A 24,336-nucleotide genomic window follows, 5' to 3' on the forward strand; every position below is an offset into this window, starting at 1 on the left:
CACCACTACCCCACCCCACCCACTCTCTCTCTCTTTCTCATTTATCCTTCATCATTCCTGCCTCATTCTTCACTCATTCCTCACTCATTGTTCACTAATTTCTCACTCATTCTACAATCGTTCCTCACTCATTCCTCACTCACTCCTCCATCGTTCCTCACTCATTCCTCACTCATTCCTATCTCGTTGCTCACAGAGCGAGCGATGCCAGGAGGCTGCATTGAGCCAGGAGAGAGAGAGAGACAGAATGCGTTGTTGACAGGTACTTTATTTAACCGTGCAAGGGTTTATTGAGATTTTCTCGTGTGAGTCACGTCCTTTATTTAACCATGTGTGAGAGTCTGTCGTGAACCATGAGCTAGTAAGGTTAACGCCACCTTTATTTAACCATGTGAATGTAGTGGATAGTGTTGTATATAGTGAATAGTAGTGTAATGAAGAGTGTAGTGTAGTGTATAGTGTAGTGTCTCGGAGTGTAGTATGTAGGAGTGTAGTCAGTTTAACACGTAGGCTTTCTCGACCAATGGTATTCATAATAAAGGTTTTTGGGTTAGATCTGGTTATTTATAAATGTGTCCTAACCCTCCACCACCCGACACAGTCAATCAGTAAAAAATGTGTCACGTTAACAAAAGACAAATTGTTCACTAATTTAGCCCACCGGTGTGTTGAAGAGTGAATCCACAACATTCACAATTTTTGAGTAATGTTTAGTTTTGTAGTGGTTAGTGTAGTATATACTAGTGTAGTATATAGTGTAGTGTATACGAGTGTACTGTATAGCAGTGTAGTTGATGGTGTAGTGTATCATAGTGTAGTTTATAGTGTATTGTAGTGAGTAGTGTAGAGTATAGTGTAGTGTATCGTCAAGTAAATAGTCTAAGAGGAAGGTGCTGATGATGATTATGATCCTGATTATAATGGTAATGTTGATGGTCTAATGATGATGCTGATCATGATGTTTCTGATGATCATGAAACTAATGATGATCGTGATGATGACTATGATGATACTGATGGTGATGCTGATTATCAGTATTACACACTCTTCCGATTTAAATGGTTCTGAAGTGTTTGCTTGAGTGAGTCAGTGAGTGGTGTTTCTATGATCTCCCCACGTCTTACAGAGTGAGTGAGAGGATACTGAGTTGCAGCTGTGGTGATTGTTACATTGGGGAAACGAAACGTCATGTTTCTGATCGTGTCCGCGAGCACAAGTCAGATTTGAAACACGGCAAAATCGAGTCTTCCGCCGTTGCCGATCATTGTTACAACGCTGTGGGCTCTAATAATATTGTTTTTTCCGAGACCAAGGTGCTTTGCAAACCCTCTGGCTACCATCAAATGTTTGTACACGAAGCTATCCAGATATACAAACACAGACATAATTTCAACCGTGATGATGGGTACAAACTGAGTAATCATTGGAAAAATGTTATTAACCATGCAAAAAATATTTAACTACACATTTTTGCACCATCTTATTTGACAGGTACTATTCTACTTTACCGAGTGTTGACAACCCCAGCGTTTAATAGTACTATCCTTTTTGTATTTGGATTGTCAACCAACACTGGGTAAAACAACATGTGCATTGTCTTTCTCTTCTAGGATTTGCACCTGTTGTTCTATTTTAGCATGTACACCTGTTGTTCTCTTTTAGCCCCACCCCCCCCCCCCCCAATACGTTCCATTCATTGGCTACCACATTCAGATAAGCCCCTTCCCCCTTAACTTGTATTTAAGAACTTGTATCTTGGAATTTTTGCCTCACTTGATTCAGTAAATCTAGCTGTGACAGTACCACCTGATGACGGAGACTTGTGTTGCCTCCGAAACGTCGTGATTTATTATTTTATTTCTATTATTACTTTTATTCATTTGAATTAAATTTTTTTACCTACGTGACTTTACCGAAAAAACCTAAGAGTATCCTTGCAGTCACGAAAGTTTCGAATCTAGAATGAGTGAGAGGAGTTTGTATGATCTCCTCCTGTTCTACAAAGTGAGTGAGTGGAGTTTATATGATCTCCCCCATGTTCGAGAGAGTGAGTGAGTGAAGTTGAGCAATCATTAACCAATCTAGATTTGAAGTTTTCATGAATGCAAGGATCCATATTCTTTGGTTTTTTCGGTAAAGTCACGTAGGTGGAAACTAAATCACGACGTTTCGGAAGCAACACAAGCATCCGTCATCAGGTGTGACTGCTCCAGCAAAATCCCCTGCCCAAACCACCCGCGACGCCACATGGCCTGCCGCATGCTCCCCCCACGACCCCTTGGCTCCTCCCCCCCTAGTACCCTATATAAACACGTGTCTCTAAATAGCTCTCTTCATACGCTACAGTAATTTTGCTGGAGCAGTCACACCTGATGACGGACGCTTGTGTTGCTTCCGAAACGTCGTGATTTAACCCCACTTTACCCCGGAGTTTATTATTTAAAGGTTTTATGGCCTCCTCCCTCGAGTTGCTTTTAATGCAGTAAGGCAGCTGGGTGTGAGGGGTGGGGTGTGCCTCACCCTTTCTTGTCCCATGCTCGCCCCGATCAATTATTAAAATAAAAAATATTGGCAGAATTATTCTTAATATTAATTTTGTAAAAAGGCCTATATATACAACACTACTATATACTACTATACACTACACTTCTGAACACTCCACGACATTACACACTACACTATTATACACTATACTACTATACACTGCACTAATATAAAACTACTATACACTACATTAAACTACACTACTATACACTCAACTTTAGTATACACTGCACTAAACATTACACTAATATACGCTACACTACGCACTACATTTATATAATAAACAACGATACACTACACTAAAATGCACTTCACGCTACACATACCACGATACACTAAACTACTATACACTATACTAGAATACACTATACACTACACTATACTATGCAATACACTACTATATTCTACAAAATAGGTCCCATCGTGAAATAATAATATAATAGTTAAATATTATTATTTCATTGTATATTGCTGAGTAATTCATACTGATTGCCATCCCACAACGCTGTATCTTAAATATATATATAAGTTGCCACATCACATCAAGTGGATGCATTTCTGAACGGTGTTTTTCGTATTTTGAAACGTCGTATAGTGAGTACTTTATAACATTAGTCTAGTGAGAATGCGTTCCCAGCCTTCGTAACGTAACATTTAACACTATAAACACTTCATAACGTACCATTGCATATTGTAAATAAAGACAATTAACAACAATAACTCGATATGTAATGTCGTAGTTACATCTTATAACGTTAGTCTTGTGAGGATGCGTTTCTGACATTCGTAACTTATCATTTAACAATATGAACAATTCATAACACACCATTAATATACAAAAAAAAATTACACTGATACCTCGATATATGAAGTAGTTGTTACTGTGTTGAAAAGTCTTAAAATTATTAACTTATAACATTAGTCCTATGAGGATGCATTCCCTCCCTTCGTAACTTATCCTGTCACACTGTTAACACTTCATAACTTACCATTTATCTTGTAAACCAAAATAATGTACATCAATTATTCTATATAGGGAGTAGTTATTTGTATATTGAGAAGTCGTATAGTGAGTAACTTATAACGTTAGTCTTATGAGGATGCGTTCCCAACCTAATTAACGAAACAGTTTACACTACAAACTCTGCATGACTTACCATCACATACTGTAAACTAAGACAAGTAAAAGTAATAACTCGATATACGAAGTAGTTTGTATATTAAAACATCACGTAGTAAGTAATGTATAACATTAGTCCAGTGAGGATGCGTTCCCAGCATTCGTACCTTACCATTTCACACTATAACCACTTCATAACTTACCATGCATATTGTCTAACAAAGACAATTAACAGTAATAACTCGATATGCAAAGTAGTTCGTATATTGAAACGTTTTATAGTGAGTAACTTATAACATTAGTCCTATGAGGATGTGTTCCCAGCCTTACAATTTCACATACATTTTAAGGTGTAGTGTGTGTTTGTATTGTTGTGTGTGTTTTGAAATGTTGTTTACAATGTTAAATTGATATGCAAATAACGTACACATTGACGCAAATAAATATCCTCCAGTAAAAAAGAGTTATCATATTTGCTGTGTACCGTACATACCACTCCAGTCTCGAAGACCCTGCATCAAGGGTGATGCATATGTACAGCTGCACCTCTACTTACGAACGAGTTAGGTTCCAGATGTCTGTTCGTAAGTTGATTTATTTGTAAGTCCAACTTTCCTCTTGTCGATTCCAAACGTGTTGTTCGGCATGTACACTAAACACGGCGAATTGCTTTAAATGTTGCATAATCTTCTGTAGACGCAGATGCCACTGGTTCTTCAAGTTCTGCAGATGTAGATGCCACTGGTTTTTCATGTTCTGCCGATGTAGATGCCACTGGTTAATCATGTTCTGCAGATGTAGATGCCATTTGTTTTTTCATGTTCTATAGATGTAGATGCCACTGGTTCTTCATGTTTTGTAGATATAGATGCCACTAGTTTTTCAGGTTCTGCAGATGTAGATGCTACTGGTTTATCATGTTCTGCAGATCTAAATGCCACTGGATCTTCATGTTCTGCAGATGTAGATGCCATTTGTTTTTTCATGTCCTACAGATGTAGATGCATGTAGATGCCACTGGTTCGTCATATTTTGTAGATGTAGATGCCACCACCACCAAATATTGCATGGAGGTTGTACTTACGACTCTTGGTCTGAACAGCTGCAACTAGAAATATTGGACAGGTTTGTTCGTATCTCTGATAGTTTGTAAGTCGAATGTTCCTAAGTAGAGGCACACGCGTATATTGTAGAGGCAGTAGTGTATATTGTAACATATATATATATACATTTAATACTGAAATAATATGAATAGATACTTTGTTTTCCATATGCATGTGGTGCCGATAGCTGGACTGGTTACAGCCTTCAGGTTGGTTATTACGGTTTTGCCAGATTGGCCAGGGATCACCGCCAGATAATGTTGAAAGCAGCCGGATAATCGCACGCTGAAAGATAATTATCGATGATTGACTGTAAGTTGCACTTGTCAGAAGAATAAACGGATGAAACGTTTATTCAGGTGAGGTAGTTAACATCTCTTAGCCACAATGGGCGTTAGGGTCCAGGATCGAAACCACGACCTCCTGTATACCAGGCGAAGTAGTTAACATCTCCTAGCCACTGTGACATCAGAGTGTGGGATGGAACCGAAGACCTCCTGCTGACCAGGCGAGGTAGTTAACATGTCACTAAATCGAACCCACAACCTGCTGTATACCAGGCAAGGGGGTCAACAGATCCTCGCCATTTTGGCCATCAAGGTTTGGGATCCAACACACGAATTCCTGTATACCAAGTGAGGTCGTTAACATCTCCTAGCCACCGTGTCGTCAGGGTTCAGAATCGAACCCACGAACTGCTGTATACCAGGCGAGGTAGTTAACATGTCGCCAAATACATTCCAGGCAACGGTCAGGGTTCAGAATCAAACCCACGACCTGCTGTATACTAGGCAAGGTAGTTAACTTCTCCTAAACACCTTGTCGTCGGGGTCAGAATCGAACCTAAGACCTCCTGTATACCAGGCGATGATGTTAACATCTTCTCTAGAGCACTGTGTTTCCCTGTCTCTGCTCCATCACCTCACACCGCCTTTCCACCCGCACACGCACCCACACCCGCACTCCCACACACACACTCACCCACACCTACCTACCCACACACACCACCCACCCACACCCAGCCCAACCCACCCACACACTCCCACACCGACACTCCCACACACACTCACCCACACCTACCTACCCACTACCCACCACCAACCCCCAACCATCACCCCGACCCCATTGTCTCCATCACAGGTTGCCATATCGAGGTCTCCCAGGTTCACATCAAAGCCACCGTGGGCTCGACTGCTCTCTTAAATGCCCGCATCTCTGCCCCTCGAGGCTGCGAGGTCACCAGAGCCGCGTGGTTCAGGAGCAGCAGGGACGACTGCATGGCCACCTACGAACCCTCCACACGGCACTGGACACCGTCCGAGACCTCGGTTCAATACCAGGGCAGGGTGGAGCTGAGCCCGGGAAACGCTCTCGGGAGCAATGGAAGTGGCACAGCGTGGCTCCGACTGCGGGAGCTGAGGATGGAGGACGATGGCATTTACGAGGTCAAGGTCGCCTGGAGGCACGCGACCTACGAGTGGACGGACAGCGAGAACGTCTTTCTGACTGTGCTCAACCGTGAGTCATCCCGCCCGGGCATAGCGAGCGGCGCACCCGCTGAGAGTCCCTAACAGCGCAGAGATGCAGACTGTTTGTCTGTTGTGGAGGATGTGGGAGGAGATGGGACGAGGTGGTGGTGGTGGTGGTCGATGTTAGGAGGAGAGAAGGGGGAGGTAGGAGCAAGGGGGAGGAGGGAGGAGGACTTGCTGCCCCCATATCACCACCGCTACTGCCGCCACCACGGTCACTCGTCTCATTTGACGCGTCACTTTCGTCCAGCTGCTGGTCAAGGCTGATGAAACTGGCAAACCGATTCTCAGTGCGTGACGACTCCGTATTCGATGCTTTCTCATCGCATCGTGGAGATGGAAGGAAGGGAGGAAGGAAAAAAAGGGGGTGAAATGCAACGCGTCACATGGAACAATCGATTCCGTTTGGCCTCGTCGACAGATCGCGGTCCACGGGAGACATTCTTGTGCCGGCCAATGTATTGCTGTCGATACATTCGATTTACCCCGTATTGTTGTGCAGGGGATATTTAGTTTTCAGTTCCATACGGCGTACCGCCATTTCAATACGGGCAAAACAAAAACAATGTTTGTTTATTTGTTTGTGTTTATCCCTTGGGATGGGACTTTCTGGGATGAACTTTGAGATTTATTTGGGGCACGGAGTGAACATTAAGGTCTGAATTGGTCTGTAATAATGTAGGCAGCACTGATACGGGGTTGACAGGTGTGAATCGGTTTGTTGTGTATCCAGCAGATGTTGAACAATAAAAATAGTTCGCTAGTGAATTGCTGTTGTTCCTGCATTTGTATGCGGAAATAATAGAAAGAAAAAAATCACCAGTGGCAGATTCACTCGAAGCCCAAGTTGTCTGACATGGAAATCGTCAGCTTTCTGAATGTTTACATTGCCCCAAGGATGCGTTTCTTTCTCTCCCTTATGCCCACCCTGTGCTCGCTCTCTCTCCCTCTCTCTCCACCACCTCCTCATCCACCACCTCCTCACAGCCTGCCTGGTGAACTTCTCCAAGTCGCGGGCGGTGGTCGGTGGTTCCCTGTCCTTCACTCTGACCAAGCCTCCTGCCGGCTGCCGCCTCCTAAACTTTTCCCTCCAGCATCCCAGAAAGTTCGACAGAGCACGGGCAGAGCTAGTGAGGATCCTGACCTGGGATCACAACTCAGGTCTCAGGCCAGAGGCTGGCTACGGGGACAGAGTGGCGGTGGTGACGGAATCTAAAGCAGTCCTGCAGTCAGTCGAGTTGAAGGGGCTCACACGGGAGGATGCGGAAGAGTTCGTGATCTCGCTTTGGTGGGAGTACAAGGGCAGCGCCTTTAATGTGTCATGGACCGAGCATGTGAATATCAATGAAGGTAAGTGGGTGTTTGAGTGTGTGTGTTGAGTAGGTCTGTGAGTGTGTGTGTATGTGAGTGTGTTGAGTAGGTCTGTGAGTATGTGGGTGTGTGAGTGTGAAGTTCGCTATTGGGCAGTTGGAGGCAGCCCCCCTCTAGCTACGATGAAAGACAAAGGAGAGATGCTCACAACAACGAGCGGAGTGCCCGGTGGATAAAATACAGTAAGTTGGCACAGTAGGGGGCACAGGTGGTGCATCAGCCAGTCCTCTGCTCCATGATCTCCTGCCAGCGGGTGATCGACACTTCACATGGCTTCAAAGAGCATATAGCCTGGCACAAGCGCCACTTAGTGGGGAATGGTGGTTGTTGTTGTGTGTTAAGTGGGTGTGTGTGTGAGTAGCTGAGTGGCTGTGTGAGTAGGTTAGTGGCTATGTGTGAGTTGAGTGGGGGTGTGTGTGAGTTGAGTGTGTTGTGTGGGTGTGTGTGAGTAGGTGAGTGGGTGTGTTTGAGTGGACGGGTGCGATGGGCTGGTAGCCCCTCCACCTTCAATTTAATAACCACAAAACATAGTGAAAAATATGCAACTAAGCTTGTGCCGGATGCCCCGGGGGAACAGGCATCTGTGACGTCTCCTGGCCAACCCCGATTTGGTTTAGCGAGGAGACTGAATCCTTACCTTCAGGGTTCCTCCAGAAACAACAAAAAGCCACTGCGGGTGGCTACATGGAATGTGCAAACGCTCACTGCAGAGGAGAGGCTGCCACTCCTCTGTCGGGAGCTGGACCGGTACCGCCTGGATCGCTTTGGTATTCAGGAGGTCCGGTGGACTGGCTCTGGTTGCTGCCACGATGAGGGATCAACAGTCCTCTACTCGGGGCAGGAGACTGCCAAACAACATTGAGTGGTTCTTCTTCTCAACAAAAGGATGAAGGGGGTGCGGGAGCATGGCGGTGAGGTGTGGGAAGCTGTAAGCCCCATGCTACTTTGGGCTCGCCTTCCCATTAACCAGAGGTGAGGAGTCGTGGTTACTTAAGCCCCAACCGATGATGAACATCAATGGAGGGATGCAGGCAAGGCCAATGAGTCAAATGCCTTCTTTGACCTCCTGTCACAGGTGCAAGCTAAAGTGGCCCCTCGGGATAGAGTCATCCTGTTGGGTAACACCATGCACAAGATGGTCATTATGCTGGGACCGTGGAGCCAATCGTCCCACTGACCATCGACTTGTCATGTGTAAGATGTGCCTGCCATTCTTCCACTTTAGTGGTGGGTGTACACCCAGTACCCCATTCAAACCCATAGTGGCCTGGTCTCAGCTAGGTGATGAAAGTTGCAAGCAAGAATGTCATCATCGCTTGAAGCTGGGGTTGGCATCGATCCCGGACTTCACCAGATGTTGTGGGGAAATGGACAAGATTTAGGACTGTGGCTCATGCAGCTGCAATGGCTGCATTGGGTTTCACGGTCCAGACCTCCCCAGAGACCCTGGCTGACAGATGAGGTGTTCAGGCTGGCTGATTAAAAGCGACAGGCCCACTCTCATCGTCCACAGCATCCTACATCAGAGAATGAGGAGGCCTACCGCAGCCTCCACTCGGAGGTTCGGAGAGCCATGAGGCACTGCAAGGATGGTTGGTGGCCACGGGTTGCTGAGGAGATGGATTCTGCCTTTAGTGGCCCGCGATCACAAATTGCTATTTAATTCCATCAAATAAGTGCCTCACCAATCACTATAATTAAGGAAACGAACGTTGATCCAATCTCAGACCCCCAGGAATAGGTTTGAAGATTTGATGAGCATTTCTGTGAGGTCCTGGGGGAGGGGAAATCTCTCAGCCTGGAAAACATTACGAAGCAAAATGGGGATGACCCTGCTGAGGCTGCGGTGCCTCAAATATTGGGAGAAGTAGTTACCCCCCTGTGAGTGGTTGGCTGAGGTGCCATTTGTTGAGGAAGTATTGAAGGCAATCCAAAGTCTGAGACCAGGAAAGGCACTGGGTGAAGATGATCTCCCAAACGAAATGCTGAGGGAGGGTGGCGTTTGTGCACAGACTGCCCTACATGACATCATTATAACAGTCAGGACCATGGGACGGGTTCAGCAGAATTGGAAAGATACCCTGGTGGTCCCCCTCTTTTAGAAGGGGGACTGCACAGACAATAACAACTCCTCAGTGTGCCGGGAATGGTCCTGGCAATGATTATTCAACATCGCCTTGCTAGGCACGCTGAGGAGAGGCTTGTGGAGCCCAAATGTGGTTTCAGGAAAGGGGTTCTGCACAGATGCCATATTTTCTGTCCGTCTACTACAGCAGAGGTGTACGGAATTCCAACAAGACCGACATCTCTGCTTTATTGATCTTGTCAAGGCCTGTTGTTCCATCGCTAGGCCTGGGCTCTGGGTTGTTCTTCGTGCTTATGGAGTCCCTGACTCTCTGCTCATGATCATTAAGTACCTTCATGATAAAACTACATGGCCAGGAGTCGGAGCCATTCACTAATCACCTTCGGGTGCGACAGAGATGTCCTATGGCTCCCACATTATTTCACATTTATTTCGACCCCGTAGGTCGCCAAGCCTTCCATCTGGTACAGATGCCCGGGTGTGGTCAATGAATTGCTCCCTATTGGTCAACCGTGTTACGTATACCAATGATCTAGTAATTGCTACTCACTCAGAGGAAGAGTTTCAGGTGCTGCTGCTGAACCTAGAGCAAACCACCAAGAGGTGGGGCCTTACCATCTTCCCCACCAAAACTAAGCACCTGCCTGGGTATTGTGTACCATCAGATACTCCACCCCCACATCTCCCAATTGGTGATGGGACAGTTGTGGAGGGAGTGGAGTGTTTCCCATACTGGACAGTTTTCTCGTGACCGGCTCTGGTTTGACAGCAGAGGTCTCACTCTGAATCAGTCGAGCGGCATTATCTTTTCATCGGTTGCGTAACGCTGAGTGGAAGCTACCTGGTCTTTAGCTCCACACTAATCTTCAGGTCTTCTCGGCCACGGTCATTCCCCCCCTTCTCTATGCTACCCAAATGTGGACCCTTCGACTGGATCTTCTGTGCCAGTGAGAAAATTTCAGGCGTGTGTACAAACGATTAATCCTGGGATTAACCAGGCTGGATTGTGTGAGCAGCTCACAAATCCATTAACGATTTGGCACATTCCCGTCAGTGAGCTCCTCCAACAGGCAAGGCTGTGGTGGCTGGGTCATGTAGCCCGCATGCCCAGCCACCACACACCCAAGCAGCTTTTGTTCATCCAGATAGAGGGGGCTAAACGTGCACGACAACGTCTAGAGAAGAGATGGACTGATGCGTTATGAGAGGATGTGGAGCTGAGTGGACTTGCTGATGACTGGTACCAGCGGTGTCAATGTCGGCCTCTGTGGAGGAGGCTCGTGAAGGACCTTGCTACTACGCAGTTGGAGGCAGTCGCCCTCCAGGAACAACAGAGGGCAGAGGAGCGACGCTCACAACATCAAGCAGACCACCAGCAGCTAAAATCAGCAAGTTGACTAAGAAGGGGGTACGAGTGGTTCATATGCCAGTCAGTCAATCCATGGCACCGGCTGGGTTTGTCTTATGACCTCCTGTCAGCGAGCCTTAGGCACTTCACGTGGTCTCAAAGTGCACCTGGGTGTATGAGTGAGTGCGATAGTGAGCGAGTGAGTGAGCGAGTGAGTGAGTGCGTGAGTGAGTGCGTGAGTGAGCGAGTGAGTGAGTGAGCGAGTGAGTGGATGAGTGAGTGAGCGAGTGGGTGAGTGAGTCGGTGAGTGAGTGTGTGGGTGAGTGAGTGAGCGAGCGAGTGAGTGAGTGGGCGAGTGAGTGGGTGAGTGAGTGGCAGAATGATTGGTTTGTTGTGCTTCACCCCACATCTCCGATTAGCACGGTTGGCTTCGTTTGGTGGAAGAGAATTTCATCATACACACACTACACTATACACTACATTACACACAACACTACGTATACACTACATACTACAACATATACAACACTTATTTATACTACAATACGCACTACTATACCCTGCACTACTATACACTACATTACACACGACTCTACATACTGCAACATATACTACACTTCTTTAAACTTGAATATACACTATTATACCCTACACTACTATACACTATACACTACACTGCTATGAACTACACTATTCACTACATTACACAACTACACTACAATACACACTATTTACTACATAATACACTACTTTTCTTGTACCACACTATACACTAAACATCCTTCAATACTATACTATACACTACACTGCACAATACACAACACCACCCATTAAACTATACCTACACGACTACATACACTACACTACTATACACCACACTATACACTACACTATAGACTACACTATAACACTTAGTAATCTCCACATCTCTCTCTCTGTGTGTCTGTGTCTCAGTTGCCGTGTCAAAGCCCGATGTCTCACCCCGTGACCCCGCGGTGCACGTGGGAGGCTCCTTGTATCTGCGCTGCGTCGTGCACCAGGGCTCCCCTCCCATCTACTACTCGTGGCTCAGGGGGGACGAGAGCTCGGGGGGGAACCTCACAACGACCGGGGTCCACACGGAGACGTGGACCCTGCACGACGCGCGGCACGGTGACGCGTTCGCCTGTGAGGTCAACAACAAAGTGGGCGGGGCAAATACGACGATGGAGAGGAGCGACATCGTGACGGTGACGACAGCGGCGTCCGGTACGGAGACCGTGGCCGTTCGAGGCTGAACGAGGAGACGCAGGGAGTGGTTCGATATTTTCGGCCTCGTTATTTGTCGTGAGCTGGAGTCGAACTCGGGTCTCCGCCGGGTTTGTGTTGCAGGGGAGCGCTAACCACTATGACACTGCACCCCAGCCCCACACACGCCTACATACACAAAGACAAAGATACAGCGTATAGCGTCTAACAGACTGTTTGGACAGGTGCTGTTAGCAAGCACCTATGAAGGCCGGCACGGCACACGAGGGGTGGTTGGCCAGCACCATGCCTGGCTGCCTTTGTCTTTCCAGTGGCGATGTTTATGCACCGCACCAGACCAATTGGTTCCAAAGACAATCTTACCCATGAAAGTAATTTATTGTCTGTCCATCTGTGTGTGTGGAAACTACTTGTGACGCATTTAACTCACAAACTGCTGGCTTCACGTACGACGTGTTAAGCCCCTGACCGACAAATCACGATTTATTTTTCCCATCCGTCAACTTTAAAGCCGTTAAATGATCAATTTATTCATTTTATAAGCACAGGGCGGAGCCAGAGCATGAAACTGCGCATGCGCGAGAATGCTGACTCATGGTCGTTGGCCCTAGCAACGCACGCACGCAATCGTGGGGAGGGGGGGGGAATTCTCATTTGCGTTAAAAATGCAAAAAAAATACACAACACTGAGGTAAATTATTCAAAGTGTAATTTCCTCTTCCCCACCCCAATGTGTTCACTTACTACGATAGGGTCAGTAGATACTACTACTATAGTTCTTGGATACTATTACTTTAGAGTAGACAGACGGTGGGGGGGGGGGGGTAGCAGCCTAGCCCAGCCTGCAATGGTGCTACCTCGACCGGCTCGGCAATCTAGGCAAGGCCGGGGGCTCTGCACGGGACTAGGCCTCACCACGACACTTTATGAAGTTCGTTCTTGATTTGAAGCTTTCGTGACTGCAGGAATCCATACTCTTTGGTTCTTTCGGTAAAGTCATATGGTTGACTTTAACGTATTATAGAGTAGGAGATACTACTGTAGAGTCAGTAGATACTACTGTAGAGTCAGTACATACTACTGTAGAGTCAGTACATACTACAATAGAGTATGTAGATACTACTATACAATTATTAGATAAGATTATCGATTCAGTAGATACTACCTAGAGTCAGTATTTACTACTATAGAGTTGGTTGATACTACTATAGAGTCGACAGATACTACTATACAGTGAGTAGATACTACTACAGTCGGTAGACATGACTATAGAGTCAGTTGATACTATTGTAAGGTCAGTAGATACGACTATAGAGTCAGTTGATACTATTGTATGGTCAGTAGATACTACGACGGTCAGCAGTTACTGCTACAGTCAGTAGACACTACTATACAGGTAGTAGCTGCTACTGGGCTCAGAAGATACTATTACAGTAAGTAAATACTACTGTAGTGGGTTCAACTGAGTCACACTCTTAAACTTGGAGGCAGCGCATGTATTTATTTTCAACACACCACCCCAACCTAGGGTGGTGACCACCCTGGCTAACTACACCTACACTGGTTACTAATTAACTATTAACTCTGGACCGGCGACCAACAACACACTGCCTGGGTCCACGTGCTGGAAGACTCGAAGAACGGAGATCGTAGACCAAGGGTTTCTTCCCCGGGATGGACAACCAAGATCCCTCTCGGGACTCAGCTTATATTCTCTCTGGTGTGGCCGGCTCTGCCCTTGGCCATGCCCCCTTTCTAGAACCGTCAAGAAGAACCTGGGTTCGAATCACGTGACCCTCCTAACCTCCTTTTGGGGGCCCCCCTGTCATTCAAACTGGTCACGTGTCTTCCCGGATCAACCAGAGTGCCATGGCCTCACACGACCGTCCCCTTAGGTCGGCACACACGTGCCATGCCCTCTAGGGCCGGCACTGCACTTACAGCATGGTGCAATCCAGCGATGTCACTCCACCGTGCCCCTCTAGGGCCGGTACTGCACCAACAGCATCCCGGCTGTCAACTCCCCCCTAAAAACAGAAGAAAGCCCCTAGCGTGCCTCAACAAATACATATAAATAACGGTTATGTACAATTTCTACACTATATACAGTGATCAACGGGGGAAGGTAACAAAGGGACAGAAAACAACAATAGGGCAATGACACAATAGAAGAGAGAGAAAGAGAAAAACGAGCGGTAACACACAACTTCGGGAACTCCCCCCCCCCCCTGCACCAGCATCACCCACCCTCAACGTGTAACAACACCCATGAGCACAATAAAGGCCAGGTTAAGCCAATGACCAATACGACTGATGAGTGTGACAACCAACAGACGTCGTGGGAGTGTGTGTGGGGGTCACGAGAACTGAACAGTCTTGGAATGATTCTTTGTAGCCATGCTCCCAGGCGAGGTGGGCATAAGCTTCCTGGGCTTCTCAGGGTGAATTTGAAAATGTTCTGACTAGCACAGTTCCTCACGAGGAGCAGTCGGCGCTTTGCCGCCGGTGAACACAAGTGGGCAAACAAACGAAGTGGAGGGGGGGGTGGCCGCGCTGGGACGCATAAAACCCGAACGTCTATCGGAGGATATTCACCAAACATCGGCCATCGCATCACTCACGTGGAAAACTCCTCGCAAAAGTTTACGGAGAACCAACAACCGCCGCCGAAGAGGAGGAGGAGGAAGGAGAACAAGAGTTAGACAAGTATCAGCGACGATGAAGGAGGGCGAGGAGGGGAGAGGAGGAGAAGGGGTCTGGGCTACTTCTCGGCGTGCCCCGCGCTGCTGTTTCGCTGCGTTCGTGGATGGGCCCGGACGAGCGAAGCCGCCGATCTTATTCACGCACTCGCGGCACCGCACTCGCCTTTGCTGCGCCTGGGGCCCCACCCCCGTCATTCCTCCCTCTTCTTCGTCGTCGCGGTCGTATCGCGCGGTGGCACGGGCAGAAATATCAGTGGGCAGGTGAACGCGCTCCGATGTGACAATTCGACCCTGCGCGCCGAGCCGGAACCGCAGCGTCTGGCGAAGCGATCGAGACCCGGGGCTGTCCCTTCCCATGAAGCTGCTGTAGCCCGCTGATCCGAAAATACGCCCCAACCACCGCAACCTCTACGGCTCCCCCGCAGCCCAGGCTGCGGTTCAGGGGGTGTTAAACGCTCGGAACCTGTGGGCAGGGTCACATAACTCCCCTGAGGACCAACCTCAGTGGGTGCACGCCACAGCTCACCCAACACACCCGACACTCGGCCCTTGCGTACTGGATATAAGATTAATTTACACAGCGCAATGAAAGGTTTGAGGCGTAATGGGTGAATGAACCAACTTAGTCCAACCCAGCGAATTTGAACACACTGAGCCCCCTCCAAGGTTTATACAATTTGGGCAACGTGTCCACCGGTACCTGTCACTTGGAGCCCACTTATGTCCTCAAAGAAAGAGATCCCTCAGCCGCTCATTTGCCTTTTGGCGGGAAATAGAATTTTCCCTTGTTTCCTCGCGTGCTTCCGAAAGTCTCTGAAGGGCAATGCGCATTTTTTTTATTCCCAACAAATCGCACACTTCCCGTAACAATTTAGAAGAAAAGTTTTACCCTGATCGGTCAGGAGATGCTCCGGGGCTCCCTTGTTTAGCACATAACCGTCGAGGAATGCCTCAGTGATAGCCACTGCCGACTGGTTGGGAAGCGGCCAGGCCATCGGCCATCGTGAAAAATATTCGACGCCCACTAGTAAATACTTATTCCCGCGGGGAGTGGTTGAAAATGGACTGAGGACATCAAGCGTGACCAGCTCATTTATACGGGAGACCCGAATGTATGGCAAAGGTGGACAACAAGGTTTAGATGGTGGTTTCCGCACCCCTTCAACACGTTAGCGACATCCTCCGCCATTCCGGGCTAGAAAAAGTCGAGTTTGGCCAGCGTCTTGTGCACACCCAGGTGCAGCAGTCACACGTGCACTGCCCAAATGATTTTACCCCGCAGGGCAGTGGGCACGACAATGTTGTAATGGCGTAACCCCCCATCCCAGCGCATCAGCAACCCACCTTTGAAGATAACAGAGGACACCCCCCATCGATCTTCTCCCCCTTTGGCACCCTTGAGACGGCGTCGCAGTTTCAACAGGGAAGCGTCCTCCGCTTGGAGGCATCCCCACTCTGCATGGCCCAGGCCAATAGCGGCGTCACGTGCATCGGGACCATCGGGATCCACCGACGCCACAAGGGGAAGGGGCAAGGCCTCGGCAGTCATCCTACAGTGCCCTGAGCCCGGCGTGTAACGCAGTATCGCTGCTCGGCCCGAGACAGCACTCTGCTGCCAAATGCTCCAAAGCTCTCCATGCCATCCACGACTTGAGACAGAACCGCGCCAATTCTGGTGTTGCTAGCGTCCGTTTCAAGGACGAACGGCAAAGAAAAATCCTGGGTATCGGAGGGGAGGGGCGTTCACCAGGCCATCCCGGAGCGCAAGAAATGCTGCCTCCTCCTCCTTCCCCCAATGAAACTTCTGACCCTTTGCCATCAGGGAGTGGAGAGGCTTGGTGGTAGTGGCAACCCCGGCGACAAAACGGTGGTAGTAGGACGCAAATCCTATAAAACTCAGTACCTCACCCACCAACTTGGGGGTCGGCCATGAACACACGCACGCGGTTTTGTCAGGGTCCCTCGCTATCCCTTACTAACTGAATATGTGGCCGAGGTACTGAACTGATTTTTTAAACAGATGACACGTCTGTGGTTTAAATTTTAGGTTTGCCGCATGCATTTTAGGAAAGACAGCGCATAACCATTCCAGATGTTGCTTAAATGTACGGCTAAAAACAATAACATAATCAAGATATATTAGACACAAATCCCACTGGAAGCCAGCTAGAACGAGCTCTATCAGCTGCTGGAACGTAGCTGGAGTGGAGTGAAGACCCATCGGGAGCCAATTAAATTAAAATAAGCCTTGTGGTGTGTGAAAGGCGGTCTTGGGCTTGGAAGACTCATCCAGATGCAATTGCCAAAATCCCGATAGGAGGTCAAGAGTTGAAAAAAAATGTGTCCCTGCCAGAGCATCCAGGGAATCATCCATTCGTGGAAGAGGGTACGTGTCAGACACATTAATTTTATTAAGTTTGCGGAAGTCGACGCAGAAGCACAAACTACCATCCTGCTTCTTAACAGGAACAATCAGGGCCCCCCATGGACTATTGGATGGTGAGATAATATCGGTGGTCAACATCTCATCAACTGCAAGACGTATGTGGTCCTTTTTTGGGGGGCTCAGCCGTTAGGGAATCTGCTGGATGGGGATGGCATTGCCCTTATCGATGTGGTGACTCAAAAGGGTAGTGTGGACGATGTCGAATTTGCCCTTGCTAAACACGTCAGAGAATTCACACGAAAGCGTCTTCCTCTGAGTCTCGGATAATTCTGGGTTTTCGGAGCAGAGCACATCCATCAGAATGCCGCTGCAGCTCTGTAACCGATGCAGCCCCCACTCCACCAAATATGTTCCCCTCGAAAAGCGCGGGCGACACGTGGGCTAGCACTATGCCCGGCTGTATGACTGACGTGTCCAACCCTGCATTGAGGACCTGAATAAACGGTTCCTGGTCATTGGACACCAGAGGCTGAGCTTCCACTAACTTCAGTCCATAAACGGCTTTGTGTGAGGGTCCTAGTAGGATTCCTCCCGCAGTCGCATTATGGTCAAGTGGCTTCCGTAACCACAAGGGCACTAGCATTTGCGCCCCGGGAGGAGTCGTTACGGTTATTGCTCGCAAGTGCTTGTACTGTAGCATAGGCCATATGCAATCGAGTGGGCGAAGGAAAAAAGGCCAACTGGTGGCCCGATGGCAACTCGACACATCCCTGATCTATTAAAATTTTCAGGGGCATCTTCCCCAGGAAAACAGTCCCAAGCAAGCAAGGAACAGCAAGGGACGTCGAAACAAGAACTGGTTCTGTCAATTTGATATCTCTAATGGACACTTCTGCCATTATCTGTCCAATAATGCCCAATGAGCCACCGTTTGCTGCAAAGCACGGAACCCCGAAGGGACACAGGGTACGAGACTTTCGGGGCAATATGTTACGAATTAATTCGGAAATGAAGGTCGCGGATGCACCGGTATCGATGAGCATCCTAATTTCTATCCCCTGTATCATACCGATAACAGCGGACGAACCTACATACGCGGCAACTACCCTATGGGCCAAGTCCGAACACTGACCCGGTCGGTTCCACACCAGAGACAGCTTTTTTTTAGCCTAGTCCTAAACGCCTGTTGGCATCCTCTGGTCTAACATTGTTTGGGACTAGGCTCAAAAGAAAGCTGTCTCTGGTGTGGACCAATACATTTCAAAGACAATGCATATATTATCAGAGTATGTTTTTTTGTTTGCATTCTGACCACAAGTATTGTGGTTAATGCAGACATGATTCCTCGTAAAATATTTCAGTTCAACATCTCAACACCTGTTTTGTTGCCAGAAAAAAGGGGAAAACCTATTATCATCACTAGATACTACTCTGTTGTATGTAGCATGTGTAGGTATATATGCCTACGTGGGGGTACACATATTTTTTGAGGAGGTGGGGTCGACAATTTTCGGAAACCTTTTAGATCAACTACTTACCCCCCACTTTCTCTAACTTTTTGGGCTTCTGCAAGCCTCTTAAAATTTGTTTATGGAAAAATGGATAGAAAAACAGCACGCCGTGCTTTCACAATAGCTTAGTGTTTGTGTATGAAAATTGTATGTTTTATTACTAGTTACTATGTTGTGTTTTTAATATAAGTTTTTAAATATAATTTCTCCCGGGTAACGCCGGGTACTTCCCGCTAGTGCATCATATATTAGCAGAGCTTATTTGTTGTTTGTTTGCTTGTTCACCACCTCTACCGCGTGTGGTTAATGCAGTGACACGAGGTTTCTGATTGGTGTTTGAACATATTCACACCACTCCTCTTTTATTGCCAGAAAGGATGTGACCTTTATTATACTATCATTATTATTATGTTGTTTGTATTCATAGAAGGTACTCAGCACTACATCTACTGGTCCCCTGTTCTCATCATCCTGATGCTCATCGCGATCACGTGCCTCACCATTTACCACCGCCACAAAGGTGAGGAGTTATGATGGTACAATGACGAAGATTTCCCCCTCCCCTTGTCACCTGTAACAGGCGATAGGGGAAAGTGCTGTTTGTAGCGAGTAGCAGCAGCGCCTATGAAGGCTACCGGCACTGTGGCACACACAGAGGAGGGAGGGTGGCCAGAACCGTACCTGGCCGCCTTTATCTCCCCCAGTGGCGATGTTTACACACCGCACCAGGTACTAATTTGAGGCTGAGTTGACCTAGACCTACACAAACAGCAAAAAAGACAACAACCCCTCCGTGTAGCCTGTAACATACTGTTGGGGCAAGTGCTGTTAGCGAGCACCTATAAAGGTTGACACGGCACACGAGGAAGTGAGTGGCCAGCACCGCCCCCGGACGCCTTTGTCTCCCCACTGGTGATGTGTTTACATCGCACCAGGTACTCATTTGAGGCTGAGTCGACCTAGCGGAGGCCCAGAACCGTTTCAAATAATCGTCACTGGTGTTGGCCGTTAGCAGGAATCGAACTCGGGACATCAGGTCATAGTGCAGCATAACGCTAACCGCTACACTAACACTCCAACTACACACACAATATACACAACTACACCTACACACACCACACAACCACATATACACTACACAGATACCAAAAACAAACACACTACACACCTATAGACCACACACACCACACACCTATACACCATATAGCTATAACAAGAACAACAATCGCCATTCGCCTCTAAGTGGCGGGGACGTCACCACGGCGATTGTGCTAGGCGATGTGCACGTTGAGGCCATGTGAAGTGTCGAACGCCCGCTGAAAGGAGGTCACGGGACAAACCCAGGTGCCATGTGTTGACTAAGTGAGATGACTGGCTGATGCACTACCTGGGCCCCTACTGTGCCAACTTGACGTGTTTTATCCACCCGGCACTCCGCTCATTGTTCTGAGCGTCGCTCCTCTGCCCTCTGTTGTTGTTGGAGGGCGACTGCCTCCAATTGCCTAGTAACGTCCTTTACGAGCCTCCTCCACCACAGAGGCCGATCCTGACACCGCTGGCACCACTCAGCTCCGCAACCTCTTTTACCACATCACTCAATCTCTTCTCTAGCCCATGCGCTCCCGTTTATTCCCCTCTATCTGGCCGAACAAAAGCTGTTTATGCATGCGGTGGCTGGGCATGCGGGCTACATAACCCAGCCAAAGCAGTCTTGCCTGCCAGAGGAGCTCACCGATGGGACTTTGTCCAGATTTTTATAGGATATATGAGCATCTACCACAATCCAGCCTGGTTAAACCCAGGATGGTTGGTAGGCAGACCAGCTAGAATATTCTAACTGGCGAAGATGTTTCATTAGGGGGATCCAAATTTGCAAGCATAAAGAATGGAGGATATGACTGTGGCCGAGAAGACCTGAAGCTTTGTACGGAGCAATAGACAAGGTAGCTTCCACACAGCATTATGCAGCTAATGAGAAGATAATGCTGCTCCACTGAATTCAAACCAGAGCTGGTCATAAGCAAACTGCCCAGGTATGGAAAACTCTCCACTTTCATCACAACCGCACCCTCACCAATAGGGAGTATATGGGGTGGAGTTTTTGATGGCACAAAATATCCATGCAGGTGCTCACTTTTTGATGGGGCTAGCAGCAGCGCCTCCAATTGCTCCTCTGACTGAGCGGCAATCACCACATCATCAGCATATGTAACATGGTTTGCCCAAACGGAGGCATCCCTTGACCGCACCCGGACATAAATCAGCCTCCCATTGCACCTCTACCAGATGGAGATTCCTCCAGTACAACCATGGAAGGCTTCTCAAACTACGTGGTCGAAAAATATGTAAAATAATGTTGGAGCCAGAGGACTTGTCGCACACCAAGGTAAACAGGGAAAGGCTCTGACTCCCTGCCATATAGTTTTAACCGGGCCTGCCCACCGTCATGAAGGTCCTTAATGATCGTCAGCAGAGTCAGGGACTCCAAAAGCATGAAGAACAACCCAGAGCCAATGCCTACTGATGGCATCATAGGCCTTAACCAGGTCAATAAAGCAGAGATGTAGGTCCTATTGGGTGTCCCTACAACTCTGCTGTAGCAGACGGACATAAAATATGGCATTTGTGCAAGGCCGCCCTGACTTGACACCACATGGAGGCTTTGCAAGCCTCTCCTCAGCGTGTCTAGTAAGGCGATGTTGAATAATCCATGCCAGGACCTTTCCCGGCACACTGAAATAATTTCGCTTGGGAGATAATTTCTGCCCGGTGCTTTTCCTGGTCACACACACACACTACAACAATACACGCAGTACACTACACACTACACTACACCCACTCATTACACACACACACTACACACACTAGACACACTACACACGAACCCCCGTGGTCACTGGGCAGCAAGGAAGGGGACGTGACGTACCAACCTTTCCACGATGTTTTTTCCACGATAACCCACGGCCGTGCGATCTTATTTTCATTTTTTATTATCCAGGTGCAAGGCCCCCCCTCTACTGAGCTGTGTGGCTTTTTGTTCAGACTTGAACCCGGCAATAGAAACCCAGACTCATAGAGACCCACAGAGACCCAGACACATGAAGACTCATAGAGACCCAGACTTAACGAGATCCACAGAGACCCAGACTCATAGAGACTCATAGAGACCCACAGAAACCCTGACTTATAGAGGCTCATAGAGACCCACATAGGCCCATAATCATAGAAACCCACAGAGACCCATACTCATAGATACCCACAGAGACCCAGACTCATAGAGACCCACAGAGACCCATACTCATCATGACCCATACTAAAACTAAACTCATTTATTTCATGCGTACCAGGCGAGGTAGTTAACATCTCCTAGCCGTTGTTCACCGAAGGACGACTGCGTTTTCTAAATCTCCCTTATTGTGATAAACAACAACATCAATGACAACGACGATGATGCTGCTGTTGTTGTTGTTGTCGTCGTCGTCAATTGCATTTTTGTATTCGTCCTGTAGCTCGGAGGATGTCGTCACCGCCACGCCCGCCGCCACCACACCAGCCGCTCGCCTCCTGCAAGAGACCACAAGAGGTAAAGAGTGCGGGGGCTGAGATCAGCTCAAGAATCCCGTTGGAACGGAGGAGATTGCTGTAGTCTCTGGCGTGGGCCAATCAGTTTCAAGGGCAATGCCTACAATATTATTATTTTATTAATCATCATAATTACAATTATTGTAATGGAAGGATGTTTAGGGTTGCATTGTCCTTGTACTGTTCATGTTTAGGTGATGTGTTCTGCTCTAACACCGGTGGCAGCGGAGACGAGGCCATGCAGGAGGCTGCTGTAGCCTCTGCTGTGGGCCAATTAATTTCAAAGACAGTGCCCGCTCTGATTATAATCAAATTATTCTAAGGATTGCACCCTCGCTGTCCGTCGTTTCAGGCGCGGGACCACCCCTCGGAGGTTGGAAGAGGAGGAGAGTGGTGCGCTACGCAGCACTGTACAATGCATACACTATTAATATTATAATCAAAGGACATTTGGATTTGAATTGTACTTGTGTAGGACTTGAAATATCACGCGCCACGCGTTCTGTTGCTAGGCAAGCGATTAGCGTACAGTGGGGGCAACTGAGGATACAGTTGTTGTTGTCGTGCCATTAAGGGGGGGATCGTTGAGAGACGCCACAGGTGTTAGGGGTAACTGAGGACGCAGGCCGGTGATTGGTCAGGAGGGTGAGTGGCTGATGACTGACACCGAGCTGGCGGCGATAACATGGTCACGTGGGGCTGGGGGCCTGGGGGCGAGTGGCGAAGCGGGGGATGAGCTAATTGATTGGGACTGATTGGTGTGGGGATAAAAGGCACAGCCTGGCGGAGAGACGGGAGTCTTGGTTGGTGTTGGAGTTGGAGTGGTTGGTGCCCGGGACAGAGACGGAGCAGCAGGGAGCAGGAATAGATACGATAAGAGTGGACAGAGAGAATACAGGTAGGGTAGCAGTGGATAGAGAGAATACGGATAGGTTAGCAGTAGATAGAGAGAATACGGATAGGTTATCAGTGGATAGAGAGAATACAGCATACGGTAGCAGTGGATAGAGAGAATACAGATAGGGTAGCAGTGGACGGAGCGAGTACAGAGTAGGGTAGCAGCGGAGTAACGGACCTTGGGGGAGAGGGAGAGAGAGCGAGCGAAGCTGCGGAGCGGAGCGAGCGAACAGACATGGAGTGATGATGATGGCGGGTTATGCATTGGAGCGAACGGAGAGGCATAGAGTGATGACAAGGAGGAGGTGTGAACTATATGCGTGAATAAAAGAGACAAGAAAGACAAGAAGCTGTCGTATGAGTACGAGTCCTACACTTGTACTGTTCGCATTTTAAGGCGTTGTTATCTGCGCTAAAACTGGTCGGTCTAGGCCTCTCAGTTTCAAGGCCGATTGCGAACATCATCTTGATTATCATCGTCACAATCATCGAAGCGTGTTCAGGTTTGCATCTCGCCATCTGTTGTTTCAGGTGCGGGACCACTTGGACGGGGAGGGGGTGACCTACGCATCGCTCGACGACCATGCCCTTAACCCCTCTCACGCTGCTCAATCCTCCCGCGGTCACCTCGGCCCCGGCTCCCGCGACCCCTCCCACGTGATCTACGCCTCGCTGCAGGGCGACGGCGGCGGATACAGCGGCGATGACGGCGACATCGTCGCCTACGCGGCGCTCGACCAGTGGGCGCTGAACCGCCGAGGCCCGGGTCCAACCCCTCACGCGGGACGTGGAGGAGCGGGTCGCGGCGCTGACGGCGACTCTAACCGCGTCGAGTACGCCCGGGTGGTCGTCGGGGCGACGGACCGCAGAGGGCGCGGAGGTCGCAATGGTCACAATGGTCAAGTTTAG

At 48.4% G+C, this 24,336-nt stretch overlaps 1 protein-coding gene across 1 annotated transcript; it reads left to right on the top strand.

The window, feature by feature from the left end:
• Positions 1 to 1,917: 1,917 nt before the first annotated feature.
• On the top strand, positions 1,918 to 24,336 carry LOC144738079 (uncharacterized). Its single transcript, XM_078620989.1, has 7 exons — positions 1,918 to 4,248; positions 5,908 to 6,285; positions 7,284 to 7,646; positions 12,056 to 12,349; positions 19,376 to 19,468; positions 22,458 to 22,531; positions 23,959 to 24,336. The coding sequence occupies exons 1-7, from the start codon at positions 4,191 to 4,193 to the stop codon at positions 24,334 to 24,336; spliced, it is 1,638 nt and encodes a 545-aa protein (XP_078477115.1). The 5' UTR covers positions 1,918 to 4,190.

The sequence above is a fragment of the Lampetra planeri genome, chromosome 77, assembly GCF_965212315.1.
Source record: "Lampetra planeri chromosome 77, kcLamPlan1.2.h2, whole genome shotgun sequence".
In the NCBI taxonomy this organism is placed as follows: Eukaryota; Metazoa; Chordata; class Hyperoartia; order Petromyzontiformes; family Petromyzontidae; genus Lampetra; species Lampetra planeri.

Coding starts and splice junctions, on each gene's coding strand:
- LOC144738079 (XM_078620989.1), top strand. CDS start 4,191: ATGCATATGTACAGCTGCACCTCTACTTACGAACGAGTTAGGTTCCAG. Junction 4,249..5,907: donor TAGGTTCCAGATGTCTGTTC/GTAAGTTGATTT, acceptor TCTCCATCACAG/GTTGCCATATCGAGGTCTCC. Junction 6,286..7,283: donor CTTTCTGACTGTGCTCAACC/GTGAGTCATCCC, acceptor ACCTCCTCACAG/CCTGCCTGGTGAACTTCTCC.